Source organism: Labeo rohita, chromosome 25, assembly GCF_022985175.1.
Source record: "Labeo rohita strain BAU-BD-2019 chromosome 25, IGBB_LRoh.1.0, whole genome shotgun sequence".
NCBI classification, from domain to species: domain Eukaryota; kingdom Metazoa; phylum Chordata; class Actinopteri; order Cypriniformes; family Cyprinidae; genus Labeo; species Labeo rohita.
This window is the reverse complement of record NC_066893.1, coordinates 15,433,179-15,453,062: the sequence shown is the minus strand read 5'-3', so window position 1 is coordinate 15,453,062 and position 19,884 is coordinate 15,433,179. Positions and strand designations below refer to the sequence as shown.

The 19,884-nt window shown below is 32.2% G+C and overlaps 2 protein-coding genes across 6 annotated transcripts in view; one reads left to right on the top strand and one right to left on the bottom strand.

Annotated features, from left to right (window-relative positions):
* The window catches only part of dyrk4 (dual-specificity tyrosine-(Y)-phosphorylation regulated kinase 4), a 50,339-nt gene extending 49,196 nt beyond the window's left edge, over positions 1–1,143 (bottom strand). Inside the window, exons 1-2 of one of the 3 annotated variants that reach the window (XM_051099344.1) lie at positions 1,025–1,143; positions 447–516 (exon numbers count right to left, since the gene is read on the bottom strand). In XM_051099344.1, coding sequence (XP_050955301.1) covers positions 447–516; positions 1,025–1,056 — 102 coding nt within the window. In that variant the 5' untranslated portion in view covers positions 1,057–1,143. The remainder of the gene's footprint in view (positions 1–446; positions 517–1,024) is intronic. The other 2 variants (XM_051099346.1, XM_051099349.1) reach the window with 2 other exon arrangements.
* A 168-nt stretch (positions 1,144–1,311) lies between these two features.
* c25h12orf4 (chromosome 25 C12orf4 homolog) lies at positions 1,312–19,452 on the top strand. 3 transcript variants are annotated; one of them, XM_051099357.1, is made up of 14 exons: positions 1,312–1,331; positions 4,233–4,416; positions 4,524–4,669; positions 6,382–6,563; positions 8,304–8,403; positions 8,495–8,616; positions 8,969–9,075; positions 10,355–10,552; positions 10,640–10,768; positions 12,713–12,784; positions 12,869–13,071; positions 15,541–15,598; positions 16,906–16,973; positions 18,231–19,452. In XM_051099357.1, exons 2-14 carry the CDS (start codon positions 4,239–4,241, stop codon positions 18,321–18,323), a joined length of 1,656 nt encoding a protein of 551 aa, XP_050955314.1. In that variant the 5' UTR covers positions 1,312–1,331; positions 4,233–4,238; the 3' UTR covers positions 18,324–19,452. The 3 variants fall into 3 exon arrangements, with proteins under 3 accessions (XP_050955314.1, XP_050955312.1, XP_050955313.1); XM_051099355.1 differs by lacking the exon at positions 1,312–1,331 and adding an exon at positions 3,707–3,779; XM_051099356.1 differs by lacking the exon at positions 1,312–1,331 and adding an exon at positions 3,814–3,833.
* Positions 19,453–19,884: the final 432 nt, after the last annotated feature.

The window sequence follows — 19,884 nt, the reverse complement described above, 5'->3', positions numbered from 1 at the left end:
AGATTAAGAAGGAGTTGTAGTGTGTCAGAGTAAAATGGTACACACAGTTTCATAACATCATGATGAACGTGCACGTTCTAACTGTTTTATGGGTTTGCTGTTGCATCAAAGTTGTAGTATCTGCCAAATCTTCAGGATACCGGACTAGTAAAAACAGTTATTATTGGGTACCTATGCAAACAGCTTCTTTTCAAACACTTCTCTATCTGCCATTGGTCTAACAAACAGACAGTCCTGCCCCAAACACATGCTTTGGATAGGTCAGTGTTCTTACAGTACCTATAGTTGTTTGTGTATGTAAGCTTGGGTAGTAGACCTTATTGTAAGACTGAATAAAGCTTCAGCTTTCATTTTAAAGCATCTTGAGCAGAGGTTTATTTATGTGCACGTAGTGCTGCACAAAGTTATGACTCATCCTTTTGGAAAATGCATTAAAGTGCACCTACCTTTTTCACCAAAGGAAGGCTAATGTTCTTCTCCTTCATGAGTGTCTCTAGTCTCTTCCTCACAGCTTTTCTGTTTAAAGCAAAAATATATATGGTTTAGGAGATGCTGTAAGTAAAAACTATATATATATCCTACGGTGTACAATTTACTTTGAAACTATGTTCACTGAATAATTTATATTTATGTAACACATTGAATTAAATGTGAATGTTTAAAAATTCATAATTTATTTGTATAGAATCTATAAAACTGTGTGAGTTTAATTTTTAATTGTATATAACTAAATATATATACTCAGTTATTATTGCTGGAAGCTATACTGCAAGCTACTAGTGACCCCAGCTGGTTACAAACGTATTTATTCGTATAGTCTGTGCATTATTTTCTCTACAGATTTGTTTTCTACACATTCTTTATATAGCAACATAAGCTTTATTATATTTTTGCCGATGTTCTAAGCCTTTTCAGATTGTATAATCGCGCAGCTTTATGCAAATACAAAAAATACGAAACACAAGGTGGAAGCATTCTGTACAACAAACTATACAAAACTACGACACAGCAGTTTTCTACTTACTTTTTGTCCATAGTCAGTTCACTAGCCCTCATTTAATAGGGTAGACGGAAATTTATCGACTTTTGTCCATATTCTTCAGATCCTGTTTATATGATGGAGAAGTGTGTACTGTAGTAAACGGGAGCGCGCAAAGTGAAACTGGCGAGGGCGGCAGGCAGGGGGCGCGCCTCCCACGCACGTGTTCTCTCTTGTTGTGGCGGTCGACGTAACCATGGCGACAACGTTACAATGCAGAGATTATACAACGTGAAAGTTGCCTGAATGTTTCTGGAATGATTGTTGGTTCAGTTTGGGCTACTTGTGCCAGGTGTGTGATATTATTAATTCAAACTAAATAATTGAAAATTAATCTCGTTGTTTTAATTTTGTAACGATTTGTATGATTTCGATTGTTTTACCATACAAATATCCATTCAGATAATACAAATGAGTGATTACATGATATAAATTAAGACTGAAATAAACCAGTTCACTATATAATGTGTAAAATATTTATATCAATTTGTATGCCTTCCATTACAACCGACAAACAAGTTTTCTAGAAAGTTAATGTACTTTCCAATCTAGCTATACATATATATATATATATATATATATGCACGTCATTTCCAATCAAGCTGTGTTTTTGTCAAATTATGCAAAAGGGGTAAACAATAATGTTATGTATGTATGTATATATATATATATATATATATATATATATATATATATATATATATTTATTTAAATATATAAATATATATATGCAGGTCATTTCCAATCAAGCTGTAATTTTGTCAAATTATGCAAAAGGTGTAAACAAGAATGTTAATATTATATATATATATATATATATATATATATATATATATATACATATATATATTTAAATATATAAATATATATATGCATGTCATTTCCAATCAAGCTGTAATTTTGTCAAATTATGCAAAAGGTGTAAACAATAATGTTAATATTAGATTACATATATATATTTATTTAAGTATATATATATATATATATATATATATATATATATATATTTAAATATATAAATATATATATGCATGTCATTTCCAATCAAGCTGTAATTTTGTCAAATTATGCAAAAGGTGTAAACAATAATGTTAATATTAGACTATATATATATATTTATTTAAGTATATATATATATATTTATTTATTTATTTATTTATTTATTTATTTATTTATTTATTTATTATATAAATATATATATGCATGTCATTTCCAATCAAGCTGTAATTTTGTCAAATTATGCAAAAGGTGTAAACAATAATGTTAATATTAGATTATATATGTATATATATTTAAGTCTGTTTACTCCAAAAATATTTAAGTTAAGTCATGTTAAACAATGCGTCACTTGAGATGTGTTGGAAATAATAAGATGTGGTGGCAATGTTCATGATTTTTAGACAGTGTGTTTTTTTTTAAGCTCAGGCCACATGATGATGTAATGATGTCCTATTTTCCTCATGAGGATTTGGAAAGAGACAGTGGCGTGTGTGATTTAGGCTTCAAGAGACAAAGAGCTCAACAAATGTGTCACTCTACCTGTAACTGATACAACATGCATCTTTAATACAGGTCTTGTCTATGTAACAGAGAACAAATCCTGTATTCACACCTCATGCTTCTGTTCAATGACAACAGTATCCCATCCTAAATGATACCGTGACACAAAATACTAAACTATTAATATTAAACTATTGCATCGGCATGAAAGAGACTGATATTATTCGGTGCACAATATAGGTCCACATTATGCAATTAACCTAGATTTTAACATTCAGAATCATCCATAAACATTTTGGCCATTTTTGGGTATAAAGTTAAGACACTAGGCCTATTCTCTCTACAACAAAAGAGCTCAAATAAAAATTCTGTCATCAGTTTTTACCCTTATGTTGTTCCAAACCTGTAAGACGTTCATCTTCAGAACACAAATTAAGATATTTTTGATGAAATCCAAAAGCTTTCTGACCTTAGACAGCAACACAACTATCATGTTTAAGGCCCAAAAAGGTAGTAAGGACATTGTTAAGAGTCCAGGTGACATCGGTAGTTCAACCATAATGTTCTGAAGCTACGAGAATGTCAGTCTCCGCTGGTGTTTATGAAAGTAACACAATATACTCATGGAACATACAGTATTAATGGAACATATTAATCGATAGTATGTGGGAAAATAAACTTAATAAAGGCATGTGAGAATGATGTGACCAATGATCTATTGAGGTATTATACATTAAATATACAATATTAAGTATTATAGTAGTATTTTATCTGATAAACATGTTTACATTTTTACACTGTGCTTACTTGTATCGAGGTGAAAATGACATTTTCATATGCAAGATTAATATTCACGTGATTAATGTGCACCAAATGTACAGGAATTAGAGGAGAGAATTCCAAATAGTTTTTGTTTTGCTTTGATTGGACCATATGAAAGTCAAATTAAGAACATTAGATTAAAATAACAAACCTATTATTTATATATCAACGATTCGCGCTCTTTAGTGTTTTGCGTTGAGCGACACTTTTAGCACTTTCAACAAACGTATATAATTTATTTGACTGTCGGCCTGTATGTTGGTCTGAAGTATTGTATATTAATTATTGCGAAAATAATTTAAAAATTAAATTAAGGCTAGGCTACAACAAACCGCGATTCTCTTTTCGTGTGGAATCTGTTGCTGCTAATCATAAACTAGCTGATCAGCTGACAGCTAGCGGAGTAAAACAAGTGGAGGTAAGTAGGAAGTGTCTTGCAAGCAAGTAATATTAGACAATTTACTGGAAAAATGTACGAATAATAGCTGTATAATTCTGCTGTACTTGATTTTCATATATATTTCAGTTAGTATGTTGTGGTTTTGTCGTCTAACACGAGCTCGTTTACTAGCAGTCGGTTCATTCATGTGATGTGAGCTGTTGTTGAATAGCATTTGGTATTCACATCATTGAAATAGTGTGCTTATGTTTATTAACAGATATTTACGTCTGTATTTGTCTAACGAGATTGTCTGGCTACATAACATCACAATGGCAGAGATATTTATTTATGTCAGACCTGCATCTATTACAATACCTCTCTGCAGAAACTATGTCTGTGTCTCAATACCTAGGAAGCTACCCTATCTATACAGCATTTATACTTATTATTCTATAATCCATTATTTTTATGTCTGTCTTCTGAATACAGGTAAAGATGAGGAAAAACAAAGGGAAAACCAATACAATTGAAAAGGAGTTTGTGTACGATTTCAAGGCAGGGAAACATCAATGTGTCCTCAAAGTACCACTTCAGTTCCCCCTCAAAGAAAATGTCAGTGATCTTCACGGGCGGATCATGCTGCTTCATAAAATCCCCTGTTTTGTAGAAAATGGTAATGTATTAACATGTATTTGAGCGTGTATGTGATCAGATTCGACCCTTAGATTGTGAAGCCATATGTGAATTAATGTACACCGTCTTTTTCTGCATTGATTTTAGATTTGAAAAACAGCCTGGTTAGTTTCATAGAAAGGGAAACATTAGTAGATTATGACCGGGAGGCAGAAGCAGCCCTGCAGAGACTCACAAATGGCGAGGTTGACATCAACAAACTTACAAATTCATGGGCCAAAGCCTATTCTGAGGTAAGAGCATTGTCTCAATTTAAGTGATTAAATTATTTTGTATCGTTGCATTCCTTCTACACCCTCATCATTTTTACATACATTAGCTATTTTAAGGTCCATCCTATATTTTTGTAAATTTAAATACCCTTGTTTACCCTTATGACTGGTTTTGTGGTCATTTTTGTAAACTGAGATTTATATACAATCTGAAAGCTGGATAAATAAGCTTTCTATTGATTTCTATTTCTGTTTTCTATTGTTTGTTAGGATAGGACAATATTTGGCCGAGATACGTCTATTTGAAAATCTGGAATCTGAGGGTGCAAAAAAAATTTAAATACTGAGAAAATCTTTAAAGTTGCCAAAATGAAGTTCTTAGTAATGCATATTACTAATCAAAAATTAAGTTTTGATATAATTATGGTAGGAAATTTACAAAATATCTTCATGAAACATGATCTTTACTTAATATCCTAATGATTTTTGGCATAAAAGAAAAATCGATCATTTTGACCCATACAATGTATTGTTGGCTATTGCTACAAATATACATGTGCTACTTAAGACTGGTTTTGTGCTCCAGGGTCACATATTAAAAATTGAAATAAAAAAATTAATTATAATATACTGTATGCTGTATAATATAATATAATTTATAGTACAATATAATATATTAAATAATATCTCATTTAATTTTTTTACGTGTTTTCTCTTAATAGCTGCTTATATGTTGTGTTTAGACATTTTGGGGAAAACAATCTACTAATTTCTTACAGTTTTCTCTGCATTTTAACATTATAAAAAAAATCACACTTCAGTTTTTAGTTCTAAATGAATTTCTTTTTAATATGTCTATCAATCAGTAGTCATGTCACATTTATTTTTATAGTGCTTTAATACAAAAATAGTTTCAAAGCATCACTAAACAGGAAAATAACAGTGTTAATGTTGTAAAAATCACCACTTATGAAACAAATTCAATTTAAGCTGTTAATTCAATTCAGTTCAATAACTGTCAGTGTTCAGCAATTACGAAAAGAAGGCAATTGTGTCATTATTTAGCTCAAGTGGGTTCAAATTTAGTTCTCAGTGCTATAGTATTACTGAATATTAATTGTTCTTTAAACCAATAAATCACCCTGGCTCTGCCCACACAAGAAATTTCTTTGAAACAGAATATCTGTCCTGTTTCCACATTTAAGAAGGTCAACCTGACCATCTGCATTAGCACTTCAAAGTATTGCAGTTTAAATTCTGCTTCCACTTGCTCTAGCAAACTTATAAAAAGAAAGCAGAATCCGCCCCCTCCCTTTCCTATGAAGCGTGGTTGGCTCACAGCTATGCACACAAGATAACCATTAACATTTTACAGCAGCCGCACACAAATACACATGGATGCTCTCCAATCTATTTCAAGCCCATCAAATGCCCTTTTAACGACCACCTGGTTGTTTACGTAAAAAGATTCTTATGTTTTTATTTAGAGTGCTAATTAAGCTTGTTCTGTATACTTAGAGTATATTGGGCAAAGGTTAATTGTAAAATAAGATATACAATCTATACTGTTATTTAGAATAGAAAATGTATGAACAAAATGTATTAATAAAAACATCAAGTAAATCAACTTCAGCTCCAGTAGTCAACTAATTGGCGCAGAAAAAGTGCTCAACTATTCGATTACTCTTGTGGATCTCTGGTAAATGTCTGTTTTGTATCGTTTCTGTGTGTAGACTACACTGGAACATGCCCGTCCTGAAGAACCCAGTTGGGATGAGGATTTTGCAAGTGTCTATCACGAACTGATCCACTCCCCGGCATCAGAGACTCTTCTGAACCTGGAGCACAGTTATTTTGTCAGTGTCTCTGAGCTCATTAGCGAGAGAGACATGGAGCTCAAGAAACTTCAGGAGAGGTTTGTGTGGGAAGTTGTTATGAGATGGAATTCTGTTTTATGAGAAAAAATGCCAGGGAGTGTAACTTGGATAATGAGCCCCCGACATAAATGCCGAATGTTACCATGTTGACTAATTAGCAAGTATAAAGGTCAGAAATAATATGTTTTGTTTTATTGCAAATGATTGCAGTTGAGGTACTTTTATTTTTGTATTTTGTTTTATGTTTTTAATAGCAAATTATACAATTATTCATATAAATAACATGACATTTATTATATTTTTAATTTATACAATACAGTTTCAAAGAGAGTCACATAGATTTTTTTTTTTATGTTTTTGAAAGAAGTATTATGGTCATCATGGTTGCATTTATTAAATACAGTAAAAACTGTCATATTATGAAATATTGGTACAGTTTAAATTAACTGTTTTCGATTTCAATACATTTTTAAATGTAATTTATTTCTGTGATGCAAAGCTGAATTTTCAGCATCATTACTCCAGTCTTCAGTGTCACATGATCTGTCAGAAATCATTCTGCTGATTAGCTTCTGGAAAAAACTTCAGAACTTTTTTTGATCAGGAACGGTCTGCTCATAGCTCAACGCCTATATGTCGACAAAATGTCCGAACTTTTGACTCCTACTCAAGGCTCTGCGCTTACTTTTCTTTCTAATTTCAAAAATTTAGGAGCACAGTCAAAAGATTCAGGAGCTCCTTCTGATAAATAATCAAAAATTTTGATCAAAAATGAGCCTTCCCATTACAAGGTGATATTTGACTCCTTAAAGTGATTTACAGGGGCTTATTCATTTATTTACCTTTGTAACTGCATTTTTCTAATTTTATTTAAAGTATGTCATCTTTAATGTCATATTCAAAAAAATATATTTATAAGCTTTTTAAAAATTCTACTTAAAACAGTAGAATAAAAACAAGGAGAATAAGAAAAATAAATTACCAATTATATAAAAACAATATTAGCAAAATTTGTACTACAGAGGTGGCACAGAGAAACAAAAATGGCTTGTAGGTGTATTTTCAAATGTTTAACTAGGCTCAGAGGTGGCATGAGTGAAATTAAATTCACTAATGTTGAGATTACATTTTTTAAATATACATTTTTTGAATATAGAAATATTAAATGATTTAAATAACCGAAATTATACTTTAAACCTGAGATTAAAACTGCCAGTAGGTGGCCGCAAGTCACTTTTATACAAGTCACAGATTTTTATAACTGAATCATTCGATCAGTTGATTCGTTCGAACAGCTGATTCATTCAGGAATGAAGCAAGTGACAGTCTTTATGAATAGTTAATGATGAATCACTGTCTCTCTAGATTTGTTTAAAAACAGACGTTCATTCATAAACAAAACACTGCTGTGTTTGCTTCAGATGACAGTGTTATAGTCAGATGTAAGTCACTTAATATTAACTTCTTGTTTATTGAACTATTTTATTAAATGTGACATTTGCAAAATCCCTTAATAATTATTAAAAGAATCTCTTATTTACATAGTGTCTACTTATACTGATACTGTATGTCTGTCATACATTACTCAACACTGCAAAAACACGAAAGTAGAAACGTTCGACACTCCCCTTGAGCACAAACACAAAAATGCTGATCGAGTCAGTTGCACTTTTGCTCCTAAATATTTTTTCATAGTCGCACGCAGTAGTCGCAAATGGTCGCACTGTAGAGTTTTGCTGCTAAAAATGTATATAAAATACTTGGATTTGTTCTTACAGGCAGGCTGTTGAGATGGACAAAGTCATGCAGGAGCTGGGAAAGACCTTGTGTGACCAGGATGTGAATACCGTGGCTGCCCAACACTTTGATGCGCAGCAAGTAAGATCAATCTGACAGTCAGATTGAAACTAACAGTAATAATACAAAACACATTAAAGCCTCTTCTTTGTGGTCTTTTTGTGATGGGAAGGTGCTGGAGAACAAGTGGGCCAGTGAACTAAAGCAAGTCACAGGTATCCAGAAACAAGAGTATCAGGAATGGGTGATGAAGCTCCACCGAGACCTACAGAACCCCAACAACAGCACAATAAAGTGAGTAAAAGAGAAAGTTTTAAAGATGCTGATGGAACTGATCAATGAAAGTGAATGGTGGTGGGAATCAAACACAGAGGAACAGAAAGTAACATCCTCAAAAATGCTGACACAGATATTCCTCTGGTTATGACTCAGGAAATCCTGTAAATGTCACTGTAAATGCCACCACATTAGATGCAGTTTCAGTTCTAATTACATTTTACGACAGCGTCACTTTGACACATTGACACTGTCTAGCACACAAGTTAATAGTGTTACACTTGAGCCAACGGCAAAACAACTGTATTCATCATTGTGATTGATGGACACCGAGGAACTTCAGAAGTCGAGCTTGTTATTTGTGTTTCAGCGAAGAGATCAAGGTGCAGCCCGGTCAGTTGGGGGAGGCAGGGGAAGCGGGGGCCAGGCTCTTCGAGGAGCAGCGACAGCTGGAGGAGAGCTTCACCATCCACTTAGGTATGGCGTTTCCCTGGAAACATTGGTCGCTACAAAACGGCGCATAAAAATACCCGCATACAACACACTGCCACAGTAATTTACACCCACTTTCAATGTGTTTTCAATCTGTCCCTCAAGCTCATTATAAACCAAGTTTTGTTCACATGTAGTGGATATGTTCCACTAATGTTTGATGATCAGAATGTATCCAAATGCATTTTATCTCAATTTTAAATCTTTTCCCCCCACCAATGTTTGATAGTTTATTATCTAGTGCAATAACATTCATACAGTTTTAGTAGTGCCTTAAGGGTGCAAATGTTTTTGGGGCCACTCTACAAAAATTTAAGAATGCACAGATTTTCTGTGCAAAACCGTAAGCTTATAATTGAAATAGAAAAATCCAGATTCTTTTAGTAAAATTAAAATTTTTAAAAGACAGTAACAACTTAAATCAGTCATTTTAAATGCCTGCATTTAGGCATCACAACATTATAATAGAAAATATACAAAAATTGACAATAATTTTGAGAAACTGACAATTAAATTAGCTAAAAATTGCATTTAAAAGTATTATTAAACTGTGTAAATACAGACTGGCTGAAAGGTTTAATAAGAGTGTGTTAGGTGACGACAAGTGCAATCTTAATGGTAAAATAATTGGAAATGCACATATAAATATCCAGTATCGACTAGTATACAGTACCATTAATACTTGTATTCAGCAAGGAAGCAAGCAAAATAAAATTGATCAAAGTTGCCATTGAGGACAATTATTATTATTTTTATTTACAATAAATGTTTTTATTAGAAATAAATTTTATGCTCATCAAAGAAAAAAATATATATTGTGGTTTCCGCAAAAATATGAAGCAGTTTTTTAATTATTAATAAGTAAGAAATATTTCTAGAGCTCCAGATCTGCATATTAGTATGATTTTTAAAATATCATGTGACACTAAAAACTGGAATAATGACTGCTTCAGCTTTGCATCACAAGAACAAATTACATTTGAACTTATTTAATATATTCAAATAGAAAACAGGTAATTTAACCTATAATAATATTATACAATAATGCTATTCTACTACATTTTTAATCAGATAAAAGGTAGCCTTTGTGAGCATGAGCATTAGATGCCTCTATCAAAAACGTTTTAAAAAATCTTACCGAGACCCTTAAATGGTAGTGTATATTGAATATTTAATTATATCAAACAATGTATAATTTTTAAATGAATTAAATATAATATATACATATAGATTTAGTGGTTTGATATACTTGTATGTCTTTTAGGTGCTCAGCTGAAGACCATGCACAATCTACGTTTGTTGCGATCTGATGTCCTGGATTTTTGTAAGCACCGTCGTCACAGCAGCAGTGGGGTGAAGTTACGGCGACTGCAGACTGCTCTCTCGCTATACTCCACATCGCTTTGTGGCCTGGTGCTCCTGGTCGACAACAGAGTCAACTCATACAGCGGCATCAAGAGAGGTATCGTGTCTAATTTCCAAAGGATGTATCTAAAGCATTTTGCAACTAACATAACAATAACATTTCCAATTGTTCCTGTGGCGTCAGACTTTGCAACTGTGTCTCAGGAGTGCACAGACTTCCACTTCCCCAGAGTGGATGAGCAGCTGGACATCATCCAGCAGGTGGTGCTGTACGCACGAGCGCAGCGCAACAGCAAGCAAAGAGAACAGCCCGGTGAGTGACAACAACTGTGTGTGTTTGTGTCCGTCCAAAACCAGCACCTCTGCATTGCACCATCACATATCCGACTTCAGTCCTACCGCGAGGAAGTGTTCAGTTTCATTCGACAGGGACTAGCTACAATGAAACGTGATACACATTTTTTTTTTTCAACATGCACAAATGTTTTGGCAGAAAGTGGAATGCTCTGGTACAGTTTGCATTTTGCTAACTGTTTGTGATAACTGTTATATATCTAATGAGCACTGTTACATAACTTAGATTGAAAGAGAACACACATTACCATAATATTATCTTTTAGAGTTTTTTTAAGTGGTTTGCTGTGAAATTAACCAGTGAGATTAAACATTTATTGTGTGGTAATCAATAAATCAATAGGAAATAATATAAAATAAGACTTTTGTAAGACTGTTGTGTTAAATTTTTTTAATTGATATTTTTGTATTTTTTTTTAAGCGCACACATAAAAAATACACTAAAAACAGTAATGATCTAGCTAGCTAACTATCTATCTATCTATCTGTCTATCTATTTATTTATACAGTCTGTCTGTCTGTCTAGCATTTGACACCAAAATGATATTATATAAATAATAAAATAATATAAAATAAGCATATTGTGTTAAGATGTGTATTTTTTTATTTATATTTTTTATTTTTTTATTTTTTTAAAACACATCCTCCGACCTCAATTTATAGCAGCCTGCTATTCTTATTACTATGTATTTTTTAAAGATTTAAATGTTAAATCATTGATGAATTTTTTTTTTTTTTTGAATATGACAGTTAACCACATTTTCCTCCGTAATTCAGTTATTATAATGCCAATAAAATTATATATTATTTAAATTGTAAATGAAGTTGTAAATGTATGTATACATTATTTTTATAGGTATGTTTATGTTATTATGTATTTGTTGCACTTACTTTAATGTGTATGGAAGCCTCTTTTCGCCACTGAATAAAAAATTAAAAAAGGCTATTGCAGCTTTTTATCTCTTTTTATCTTTAGATATAATCTCGAGAGAAATAAAGTCAGAATTGTGGGATATAAACAAAAATGATACATAATTTGCAGAATTACAAGATAAAAACTCACAATTCTGACTTTTTTTCTCAGAATTGCATGTAAACTCGCATTTGCAAGTTATAAAGTCAGAATTACGTGATATAAACTCACAATTGCGAGAAATAAAGTCAGAATTGTGAGATAAAAACTCACAATTCTGATTTTTTTTTTCTTATAAATGTGAGTTTGTATATCCAGTTTTTTTTAATTGCATGATACAAACTCGCAATTCTAACTTTTTTCTCAGAATTGCATGATATAAACTTGCAATTGCGAGTTATAAAGTCAGAATTACATGATATAAACTTGTCAGAATTGTGTGATTAAAAACTTAATTCTGACTTTTTTCTCAGTTGTCTGATATAAACTTGCAGTTCTGACTTTTTATCTGTAAATGTGAGTTTGTATATATCACAAGTTTTGTTTTCTCAGAATTGTGAGATATAAACTTGCAATTGCGAGTTATAAAGTACATTTTTAAGGGGAAAAAAGACTGATATGTTCTCAGAATTGTGAGTTTATATCTCACAATTCAAACTTCACTTGCAGTTTCAAATTTATGTTTTGCAAGCCTTACTTTTGTTTGTTTTTTTTTTATTTGTGTGATACAAACTCATAATTCTAAATAGATCTTCTTTTTCAGAATTGCGAGTTTGTATCACGCAATTCTGAGAAAAAAAAGTCAGACTTGCAAAATGTAGACTCACAATGAACAAAGAATTGTTCATTAAGAAGTTGCAAATACCTTTTTTTTTTTTATTCTAATCTAATGACAATTATTGTGGAAAATATCATAAACACAAACTTAAAAGTAAAGCATGAAACAATTGAATGTATCACACTAATACCCTTCTTGAATTTGTTTTATAGAGATGCCAAGAAATGGAGGAAGTGAAGACAAAAACAAGATCGTAGACAGAAATTCTTCCAATATCCTCCCAGGTAATTAAAATATTGTCTTACGCTTTTAGCACTCTGTTTGATTCATCGTAACACGGGAGGATGCTGTGATCTCTTTCTCTTCAGGTGAATTCTACATCACACGCCATTCAAACCTGTCTGAGGTTCATATCGTTTTCCACCTCTGTGTGGATGATAATGTGCGTTCAGGAAACATCACAGCCCGGGACCCGGCCATCATGGGCCTGAGGAACATCCTGAAGGTCTGCTGCACCCATGATATCACCACCATCACCATCCCACTGCTGCTGGTGCATGACATGTCAGAGGTAAGAGCAGATGTATAATCTTTCATTAAATAAACATTTTGTTGTAACTGTTTACAAAACATTTCAGCAATAGTGACTTATAGTAACATTTTTACCTTATAAGCATCTGTGCAAAAGATCATAGGATTGTTTTAAGGTCTGAAGTCCTGAAAGTGTCCAAATTCTGAACTTTTGAGTTGAAAATAGTAGCTGAGGACATTGCCAATATCGTAGGGTGTTCAAAAACCCTTCTGAGCCTCAACTTTCTATTCCAGGAATTTATGACAATCTACATTCTAAGGGTGTTCCACAGCTTTCCTCTGCCAGCTACCATCATTTGAATGTTTTTTTGTGGGAATTGTTGAGGATTTGGCCTTTACATTGGCATCTAGTTCTAGAACAGACAAACAAACAGCCAAACAAAACATTCCAGTTCCAGCTTAACCACCTGCGTCACGCTACATATCATCTGATATATTTGCCCTCAAGATGCAAAAAGCATTTTTATTCCATTGTGCTCTGTGTTTCTATTATTCAGTATGCATTTCTATAATCCTTAAAAATAATGCATCATTGCGCACACTTAATAACTGTAAATTATTAACAAGTCAAAGCCTGTGATCTGGCTTGCGTTGATGTGTAGCAAATGAAAAGAACATGCTATCGCTTAGAAACAATTCCATACTGCTTTGTACTTATGAATACATATAAAGATAGAAAGAAAGAATCTTAGATCTTTTTAAATGCTAGAGTAAATTTAGGTATTAAAATATTTAAATTTAGTAAAAAAAAAATGGAGATTCATTTTGAGATGTAACAGTGTTATTAAATTATTAGTGATTTTAAAAAATATATTTTATGACAGCAAAGGTAACTGTAATTAAATACACTACCAGTCAAAAGTATTTGAACAGTAAGATTTTTAATGTTTTTTTGAAGAAGTCTCTTCTGCTCACCAAGCCTGCATTTATTTGATCCAAAGTACAGCAAAAACAGTAACTTTTTGAAATATTTTTACTATTTAAAATAACTGTTTTCTATTTGAATATATTTTAAAATGTAATTTATTCCTGTGATTTCAAAGCTGAATTTTTAGTATCATTACTCCAGTCACATGATCCTTTAGAAATCCTTCTAATATTCTGATTTGCTCTCAAAAAACATTCACTATTATTATTATGTTAAAAACAGCTGAGTAAATTTTTTTCAGGTTTCTTTGATGAATAGAAAGTTCAGAAAAACAGCATTTATCTGAAATAGAAATCTTTTGTGACATTATAAATGTCTTTATCATCACTTTCGATCAATTTAAAGCATCCTTGCTAAATAAAAGTATTAATTTCTATCATTTCTTTCCTAAAAACATTTATATATGTTTCTGTTCGTCAAAGAATGTACTCAACTGTTTTAAATGTTGATAATAATAATAATAAATAATAATAATAATAATACATTTTCTTGAACATCAAATCAGCATATTAAAATGATTTCTGAATTATCACGTGACACTGAAGACTGGCGTAATGATGCTGAAAATTTTGCTTTGATCACAGGAATAAATTATATTTTAAAATATATTCAAATGGAAAACAGTCATTTTAAATAGTAAAAATATTTCATAATTTTACTGTTTTTGCTGTACTTTGGATCAAATAAATGCAGGCAAGGTGAGCCAAAGAGACTTCTTTAAAAAACATTAAAAATTTTACTGTTCAAAAACTTTTGACTGGTAGTGTATCTAGCATATATCCAGCATATAAATGAAATAATGGATGACAATCAATATTTTGCATCCTGATTAAACCGAAATCTTTAACTTTAGGTTCAAACCAGATTAATTTGTCTTTTTAACTTGGGTGCTCAGCCTCAAAACTCGTCGTCGAATTTAGAAATGGTCTATTTTGAATCAGGCCATCTGGACTGACCAGTTCTGGGTAAATGAAAGCCTCAATCACAGCCTCTCTGACCACAGGCCGATGTTGAGGAATGTTCAGTGTTCAGGAAATGTTTTTCATCTGAACAGGAACTGTGTGTTCTCCCAGCCAAAGGCCAAGGATGGTTTTAAAGCCGAGGAAGACAGGATTCGTTTTAGGACATATATGTCTGTGAAATAATTGTTACTGTGGACATCTGTAATGTTTAGCATCAAATGTCTGTAGAAAACAGCAAGATTTGTGTGGCAGCTGCATTTATACATTTCTGTTATACGTAAATGAGCCATCACAATATTATATTTATCTGTATGTGGTGTTTAATTAGGCAGGAAATATTAAATATATTGCTTTATTTGAAGTAAATCATGTCGTATTAAAGAACAATGTGAATTTTATTGGAGATCTGAATAATCTTGCATGAGAAGTTGTAGCTCTTCACTTTGTGTAAATGTTTCTCTACAAGGAGTGGTTTGGTACACTTGAAACCTGGTTACCCACATGGTTAAATATTATCTCAGTCACTGACTTTTTTCTTCTCTTTTCCTCCTCTGTACAGGAGATGACCATTCCCTGGTGTCTGAAACGAGCTGAGCTGGTCTTCAAGTGTGTAAAAGGTGTGCAAATAGTGATCTCAAATGTAAAACTATGCAAAAACGGTCACTGATTATCAGTATATTATATCATTATATAAAATTTTGGTAACACTTTTCAATAAGGTGTCATTTGTTAAAATTAGTTAGTGTATTAGCTAACATGAATGAACAATGAACAATACATTTACTACACTATTTATTAATCTTTGTTAAAGAAGTAGTTCACTTCCAAAACAAAAATGTACAGATAATGTACTCACCCCGTTGTCATCCAAGATGTTCATGTCTTTCTTTCTTCAGTTGTAAAGAAAACATTGAGGAAAACATTTCAGGAATTATCTCCATATACTGGACTTCAGTGGTGCCCGTGAGTTTGAACGTCCAAAATGCAGTTTAAAGACGAGCATTTGAGGTTAAAAGAATTCTACATTTGTAGATAATGACCAATCGTTTAGCTAGATAAGACCCTTATTCCTAGACTGGGATCATTTAGAGCACTTTAAAGCTGCAATTTAACTACAATTTGGACGTACAAGCTCGCGGGCACCATTGAAGTCTACTATATAGAGATAATTCCTGAAATGTTGTCCTCAAAAAACATAATTTCTCTACGACTGAAGAAAGAAAGTCATGAACATCTTGGATGACAATGGCGTGAGTACATTATGTGTAAATTTTTGTTCTGGAAGTGAACTACTCCTTTAAAGTTAGGTAATAAAAATACAGTTGTTTATTGTTTGTTCATGTTAGTTCACAGTGCATTAACTAATAGTAATAAGCACAACTTTTGATTTTAATAATCCATTAGTAAATGCTAAAATTAACAATTACTAAGATTAATGAACGCTGTAGAAGTATTGTTCATTCTTAGTTCATGTTAACTAATATAGTTAACTAATGAACCTTATTGTAAAGTGTAACTAAAATTTCTTTAAAATTTCATTATTCTCCTTAATGTTAGTTTTTAATGCATTGGATTCTATTTTAGTAACTTATTAGATCTACTTGGTTGTAATAGATTTTTAGTGTAAAAAAAAAAAGAAAGAAGATGCCTATCCTTCTTAGTCATGTAAAACCAGCCTTAATGTAGTAAATATTACAAGTAATTTTCCAAGTTCAACTCTTTAAAGTAAAAAGCATATAACAAACCAACCAAGAAACAAACAAATAAACAAGAAAATAGAGAGATAAAAAGTAAGGTCAATATGTGTAGTTGAATCAGTCAGTTTTATCCAGTATTGTTGCCATCTACATGCCTACCATTTCAAATATGTAATGTTCTCCATCATCTCAACATAAAATGATGTAATAATGTAACCTTTTTCTAGGTTTTATGATGGAAATGGCCTCCTGGGATGGAGGAATCTCACGCACTGTCCAGTTCCTTGTTCCACAGGTACGTTTTGGCCTCTTTGACAGTACAACCTTGTCTGTTTTTAAATATAAGTAAATACTGATGAAAATGCACTTTACTGCCAATAAAATAAATTAAAGGGATAGTTCATCCAAAAATGAAAATTACCCTATGATTTACTTACCCTCAAGCCATCCTAGGTGTATATGACTTTCTTCTTTCAGATGAATACAATCAGAGTTATATTTTTAAAAAAGTCCTGGCTCTTCCAAGCTTTATAATGGCAGTGAATGGGTGTTGAGATTTTGAAGTCCAATAAAGTCCATCCATCCATCATAAAAAGTGCTCCACATGGCTCCGGGGGGGTTAATAAAGGCCTTTTGAGCCGAACGATGTGTTTGCGTAAGAAAACTATCCATATTTAAAATGTCATAATCTATAAGCAACAAGAGAGTGGCGTTCCAGCAGATGATGTCGGCGTTGTGTAAGTGGAAGCACAGTGGAGAGAGCAAAACAAAACACCGGTGGCGAATTAGAAGTACAAAACGAGGAATTGTAAAGAAAAATGTTGAAGGATTTCGATATAAGCCAAAAGGAGACTGGTTTTCCTTTGTTGTAAACAAAACTTGGTTTTCACAAGACTAGCATATTCTCATCGGAGCTTACGCTAATACAATCTGTATTCTTAAACAATAGTGTCCATCGTTTGACACATGCTTATAGGCTTAAGTGACTCTTCACATTCACAGCTGCTTGTTTTACTCTTTAGCACCTTTTAAAATAACTCCCCTAAATTCTTGTCTAGATGTCACACACACTGTATACTTAACACTATTGTTCAAAGGTTTTGGCTAGTAAAGATATAGTAAAAACAGGAATACTGTGGAAATATATTATTGAAATATGAATTTAAAATGACTGTGCAACTTAAAATATTCTGTTTTAATATGTTTCAAAATGTGAAGTGATTCCTGTGACGGCAAAGCTGAATTTTCAGCATCATTACTCCGGTTTTCAGTGTCACATGATTCTTCAGAAATCATTTTAATATGCTGATTTGGTGAAACATTTCTTATTACTGTCTGTTAAATATTTTAGTAGAAACCATGAAAGTTCAAAAGAACAGCCTTTATTTGAAATATTTTGTGACGATGTAAAAGTCTTGATCAGTTTTTAATGCAAAATAACATACTTTTGAATGATATTGCTTGATTTGTTTTATTTACTAACAAAGTGAAATTGTTTAGCAGTTTAAGAACGTGGCATTAATCTGTCTTTCTGATTTTCTTGTATCATCAGAGTATCTCTGAGGAGATGTTCTACCAGCTGAGCAACATGCTGCCTCAGATCTTCAGAGTCTCATCGACGCTCACGCTAACGTCAAAGCGCTAAACAAACCACACAAACAGACGCATCGGCCCTTGTAGCTGGCAATATGGAGGACATCTTGTCACTTTAGGTTCTTAATTTTCAGAGAAGTACAAACGATAAGCTGTTTTGATATGCACTGTCATGTGATCGCAAGAGGCTTAGCACCATGGCCTGATTATTTCAGTCATGAATTTTTGTACATTCCACATCATAAAACGCATTAAATGTGATAGGGAAGTGTTCAGAGTTTTAGCTCTTGTCATACTGTGAGTGTTTACCTAATGCTGCATGGAAGATAGGTAATGCCAAGACAAGCTGTGTGTTTGTGCTGCATTGCAGTGAACCACCTTTGGCCCCTGGTGTCATCGTTCCTCTTCACAAACACCAGATGGCGCTGTATTCGGTAGCTTTTACATGTAATGTAAGGTAACCGAAGCTGCTGATTCCAAATGTCAAATGAAACCAACCTTCCAAGCTTTCTAAGTGATTTACCATGTGTTTGTATATTAGGTGCCAGTTGTAAACCCTGGCATGTGTGCAGTTATATTTGAACTGTGTAATCTTTGGAAAGTGGGGCATTTCAAAACCGTATCATCTGTTTTTTGTTTTTTTGTAAATCTAACCTCTTAACCTATTTTTAAATAGGCTTATTTTTGAATAGGCTTATTGATAAGGCTAGTTTGAAGATTATATTCAGTTTTGTATTATTTATTTTTTTACAGCCTTTACAAAGAAAATCTGCATATTAATTACTGTCTGTTAAGTGTTTTGTTGGATTCCTGCTAATGAGGATATTAGCATACGAAGTAGCAAAGTATGGCTAATCTGAGCATTTGCATCTATATTAGCCCTTTGTGCGATACTACTGACATGCTAATTACTGCAGATCTACTGCCTCATAATATATATAATAAATATATGTGTATATATATATATACATATATAAGAAGTATATCTAAATAAAATCCTCACGCTAACAGTATTTTAGGATATTTTAGACTTTTACTTTTTTCATTTATTTAGGATTTTTCCTTAGCTCTGTTAGCTATGAAAGCCTGTTTCCACCACTGAATAAAAATCAAAAAGATAATTAGGTAATTGACTTTTATCTCACAATTCTGACTTTACAACACTCAACTGCGGGTTAAATCTAAACATATATATATATATATATATATATATATATATATATATATATATATATATATATATATATATATATATATATATATATATATATGTGTGTATATATATATATATATAAAAAATTTATATCGTTGTTCTGAGTTTATTTCACTATTCTGAGAAAAAAAAGTCAGTTGTAAGATATAAACTCTTAAAAGTCAGAATTGAATAGATCTTGCAAATCTGACTTTATTTCTTGCAGTTGCAAGTTTATATCGTTCTATTCTGATGTTATAACTTGCAATTGTGGGTTTATATTGCACAATTCTGAGAACAAAGTCAGAATTGTGAATTTGTATTATGCAACTCTAAGAAAAAAATTCAGAATTGTATGATGTAAACTCGCAATTGCAAGAAAAAAATCTGAATTGCAAGAACTCGCTTTTGTAAGAAAAAA

Coding starts and splice junctions, on each gene's coding strand:
- c25h12orf4 (XM_051099357.1), top strand. CDS start 4,239: ATGAGGAAAAACAAAGGGAAAACCAATACAATTGAAAAGGAGTTTGTG. Junction 6,564..8,303: donor CTCAAGAAACTTCAGGAGAG/GTTTGTGTGGGA, acceptor TTGTTCTTACAG/GCAGGCTGTTGAGATGGACA. Junction 13,072..15,540: donor TGGTGCATGACATGTCAGAG/GTAAGAGCAGAT, acceptor TCCTCTGTACAG/GAGATGACCATTCCCTGGTG.